The sequence below is a fragment of the Panthera tigris genome, chromosome D1 (assembly GCF_018350195.1).
Source record: "Panthera tigris isolate Pti1 chromosome D1, P.tigris_Pti1_mat1.1, whole genome shotgun sequence".
In the NCBI taxonomy this organism is placed as follows: Eukaryota; Metazoa; Chordata; class Mammalia; order Carnivora; family Felidae; genus Panthera; species Panthera tigris.
Genome location: NC_056669.1, coordinates 99,286,145 through 99,291,214, shown reverse-complemented (window position 1 = coordinate 99,291,214; position 5,070 = coordinate 99,286,145). Strand labels below are relative to the sequence as shown.

At 40.4% G+C, this 5,070-nt stretch overlaps 1 protein-coding gene across 1 annotated transcript; it reads right to left on the bottom strand.

Annotated features, from left to right (window-relative positions):
• Nucleotides 1–3,899: 3,899 nt before the first annotated feature.
• On the bottom strand, nt 3,900–4,832 carry LOC102970700 (olfactory receptor 4X1). The gene has a single exon (XM_007082175.2). The coding sequence runs from the start codon at nt 4,827–4,829 to the stop codon at nt 3,900–3,902; it is 930 nt and encodes a 309-aa protein (XP_007082237.2). The 5' UTR covers nt 4,830–4,832.
• Nucleotides 4,833–5,070: the final 238 nt, after the last annotated feature.

Here is a 5,070-nt window from a genome sequence, read left to right as displayed (position 1 = left end):
CATTGCTTAAAGAAACTTAACAGTTTTAAATTCTTAAAATTAAAAATGAAAAAAGCCACCTGGGTGGCTCAGTCAGTGAAGCGTCCAACTTCGGCTCAGGTCATGATCTCACAGCTCGTGAGTTCAAGCTCCACATCGGACTCTGTGCTGACAGCTCAGAGCCTGGAGCCTCCTTCAGATTCTGTGTCTCCCTCTCTGTCCCTCCCCACTCACACTCTGTCTCTCTGTCGCTCTCTCAAAAATAAATAAACATTAAAAAGACTTTTCTAATGAAGAAAGGTATAAAATCTGTGAATAAGTCTATACCTTGAGAGAGAAAAGAAATGAGCAAATTTAGATACAAAGTGGAAGGAAAGAAGAAATATAACAGATATTAACCACATAGAAAACAAAAACAGAAGAATTTTTGATAAGAGCCAGACAATGATTCTTTGAACATATCAAGAAAATTAATGAATCCCTAAATAGGCTGCAGAATTTAAAAAAAAAGACAAAAAACAAAAAAACAAACAAAAAACAGAGAAAGTAAAAAATTTTAATTTGGGGAAGAAAATGGTTAGCACACAGATTTTGCTGAAAATAAACGGTAATAGAATATTATGAATAACCTTAAGTTTTAATATCAATGTCATTTGTTGATCTAAAGTCATCAAATTCTATGACTTAGGTTAAATGTATAAATTCCATATATATATATATATATATATATATATATATATATAAAATTTATATAACTGACCCAAAATCAACAGAAAATCTGAATAGCCCTATATCTGTTAAAAAAAATTGAATTCACACCTTACATACATTACACACACCAAAAAAGTTCCAAGCCAAGATGAATTCATTAGTTTCATCAAACACTTTAAAAAAAGTGTTTTAAGTCACTTAAAATGACTTAAAATTTACACAATGTTTTCACAAATTTACACAATGTTTTACACAAATGTTTACAAATTTACACAAATTTTTTCACAAATTTGTGAAATTTACACAAATCTACACAAATGTTTTCAAAATTAGAAAACTTCCCAAGTTATTTATGAGACCAGCATAACTCTACCACCAAAACCAGGCCAAAAAAAAATTAAAATAAGAAAATCACAAACATCACTCGTGAATATAGAGGCAAAAAATCCTCAGTAAAGCATATTTAAGTCAAATGCAGGAATGTATGCAAGGGATAACAGATCATGACCAAGTGGGGTTTGTTTATCTTGGGAAAACAAGGTTGTTTTAATATTTAAAAATCAGAGAGGCGGTTCAAGACAGCAGCACAGGAAGATCCCGAACTCACCTCTGAAGAATTCTGGACTCTGAAATATAGTTGACAACTCACGTAGACAAAACATCAAGGGCTTTGGTCTTCCAAAGCCCTCTTTGACCTCCAGTTTCTTCTACTGCAAGGTGAACATTGTGTCACTTATGGGGCAGCATTCTCCTGAGATTTAATTTTAGGAAACTTATTTGTGAGTTCTCAATTCCTATAGTTTTTTTGATTCCTATTTCTCATTCTCCAATCTGTATGGTGTTCTCAAGAACGATGCCATTTTTAGCATTACGTCACGAGAAAAAAAAAATCTCTCTTTGGCCAACATATTGAGTTTGGACCCTACGCATTAGGTAACTCTTGCAGCTCAATGCCTAAGTTTGGCCTGATGAGAGAGAAGAGGAGCGTTAACTGACTGAAGCATCATATCTTCCTGCTTCCAGATCTGGCATCTCAGGCACTGGTTTTCTGTGGACCCAGAAGTACCTGTGAACACTCACAAGGCAATTCATGCTGCATAGTTTTTAAAAACACTTTTTATTTACTCTGAAGGGATTCCAGGGGGAAATACTTGACAATAAGGAGGTTTTCAGCCCTCAGATTTGGAATTCAGAGACTTGGAATGTAGTTTTGTTCTGGTGGTCTTTAAAGAGAGGCAGAGGAATGCACACAGAGAGCAAAGGCTCCGAAATTAGGCAGACCAGGGTTTGAACTCAGGCTGTGTGGCCTTGATCAAAATATTGATCTCCCCAAGATTCAGTCTCTCCATCTGTAACAGGAGAGTCATACACACCTAACCAGAGTGTTTTAAGATTAAATGAGATAAAATATATGACATCTCTTGGTTAATAGTAAAATATACACATACGTACATGTTCCTTGTTTATTTATAAATATTATTCTCAGAAATGATATCAAGAGTCATTTTTTGTCTTCGGTGATATAACATTGCTATCTCACTTCAATAATTGGAAAGAGAAATATAACAACCATTTTTACATCTGAAACACTAATGACTTACGGAAATGTAATTGACCAAATGTTTGTTGAGTTTTGCTACATGTCACTTACAAAAGATTCAAAGGTAAGTACAATTCAGGCCATAGTCTCAAGAGAGTGACAGTCGGGTGAGGGGGATTAAGCACTGAAATACAAGTAGTAAAGGCTTTAAAGGACTCTGTCTAGCTGAGTGCTGTGGGGACTCAAAAAAAAAAAAAAAAAAAAGGCAAAGGCCATATCTGAATAGGATCATCATGGAAGCTTCCTAAAGGAAGCAGCATTTTAGATGGGTATTGGAAGGTAGGTGGGATGTTAACAGGTAGAGAAATGAAAACTATTTTAGGTGGAAGGCACAAGGCAATGAGTGTTCAAGAATCAATGAACTCTACCAAAGTGTCACTGAAAATAAGTAAAGAACATTAAGAGAGGGCCATGCCTTGAAGGTGCTGCGTGTCAAGAAGGAGTTCATGGTTGACTCAGAAGACAATGAGGAGTCACTGAAAATTTTTGAGGGAAAATAAGATAAAATAAGAGAATTACTTCCAAGTGGATAATCTGAAAGCACTCAGGTGGGGGAGAATCATCTACTGTGAATGAGGGTCACTGTTGGGGTTACAGTTTGCAGGCATATAGTCTGACTCAAAAACAAGAGGATTAAAATATCATAGGACAAACAGTGAAGACTCAAGGACATTTAAACCATTAATCCACAGGCAGCCCCAGAATGGAGCCTGGGAAGGAGTGGGGGCTCATGGATGGAGAATGACAAGGCAATATGGCGGCACAGGAGAGCAGGTTAACAGGGTGCTTGGTGGGAATGGCCGAGAAGGGCAAGAAGTCAAGAGGCTGAAGACAGAGAAAATGAATAGCCCAAACAGCCAAGGTATAAGGGGGAAAACAAGAAAAAAAAAGGACAGACAGGTGTAAACAGAAAAGAATGTTAGACACTAAAATGTTACTGATATGTGAAAAATAAAGCTTGTGCCTACAATTAGGTATCACTGTCTAGGGCTTTCAAGTCACTTAAAATCTCCTGTGGTTCCACTTGATTCTTTGAAAACATGAGTCTAATGCTAATGTGAGTTCATATGAGTCTGCTGGCAAGAGTCAAAATGCCTTCTGCTCTGTGGACTAGACCCTTCTAGGTCAGCTGGCCTGACCAGAGTCCACTGGGCAAATTTTAGTTTATTGAGTTAACAGAATTGCTAAGCACTTGAGTGACTTCTGTTTCTCTGCCTACCTTCCTCCTCCCCAAATCCAAAGGTTCAGACTCCGCCAACACAAAAGCCACATGGCCACTAATCCCCAAGGAAGCCTTCCTCCTCTTCCATCAACCCCCTCATTATTCCCAGAAACACCCCGGTTTTCTGGAAGGGTTCATTCTCTCAAAACCAGCCAAGCTGCCTCAAGGTCACTGTGAAATGTGGAAGTGCAGCATTAGAAGACCCCTGCTAGACCTCATTCTAGAGCCTCCTTCAATCCTGTCCAATCCCATAAAGATGAGGAAATTGAAATTTAAAGAAAAAGGTGATAGGCCCAAGGTTAGCCCATCAATTAAAGGTAGAGGCAAAGTGAGATCTGCCCCAACTTCCCATCCCTTGCTCCTCTTTATTTTCCCTAACTAAGTCATCTATTTCTCTTTCCAGATCACTTTCCTCCCTATCAGTCTCCTCATGGCGTTTTTCACTTCAGCATTCCTGAAGGAGTAAATGATGGGGTTTAAGAGAGGTGTGACCACTGTGTAAAACACAGCGACTATCTTGTCTGCAGGGAGGGTGACACAGGGCCTCATGTAGACAAAGGAACAGGGTATGAAGAACAGGCCCACAACTGCAACATGAGAGGCACAGGTGGACAGAGCTGTGCGCCGAACTTCTGAGGTCTGGGTGCTCAGGGCGTGCAGGATGACCACGTAGGAAGCAAGCAGTACCGTGAAGCTGATCACTGAAATGCAGCCACCATTGGCGATGATTAGCACACCGATGAGGAAGGTGTCTGAGCAGGCCAGCTTCAGCACAGGGTGGACATCACAGAAGTAGTGGTCAAGGACCTTGGGGCCACAGAAGGGCAGCTGGGAAATAAGGAATGTTTGCCCGACAGAATGCAGCAAGCCCCCACCCCATGCTGCCCCCACCAGGAGGCCACAAGCACGCCGGTTCATGATGACAGTATAGTGCAGGGGCTTGCAGATGGCCACATAGCGGTCATAGGCCATCACTGTCAGGAGAAAGATCTCAGTGCCACCAAAGAAATGGAGGAAAAAGATCTGTGTGATGCAGCCTTTGAGGGAAATGATTTTCCTTTCAATAAAAGAGTCAAGGATGAGCTTGGGGGCTGTGACAGAGCAGTAACAGATCTCCACAAAGGACAAGTAGCCGAGGAAGAAATACATGGGGGAGGTGGGCCCTTTGTTGCCCATGATTGTCACCACAATGAGGCCGTTACCCAGCACAATGGCCGTGTACATGAGGAGAAACATCACAGAAATGGTCTTCTGCACATCCTGATTGGGGGAAAACCCCAAGAGAATGAGTTCAGTCACATTGTTCGTAGTTGCCATGTTTTAAAGCCTAGCAGACTGGAGTCAAGAAATCAAAGAACTCTCCTTCAACGATTAGAAACATCCTCCTCAGGCCTTGAGGACAATTGTCATTCTCCTCTTTGGGCTTCTCCGAAACATGTTCTCCTTAAGACAAGTGGACAAAACATCATCAAATGTTTGCTACCGACCCCCAAATAGGACTTTGTAATAACACTGCCTGGAAGTGTTTTTCTCTAAAGCAGGCACATACGTTAGTTAG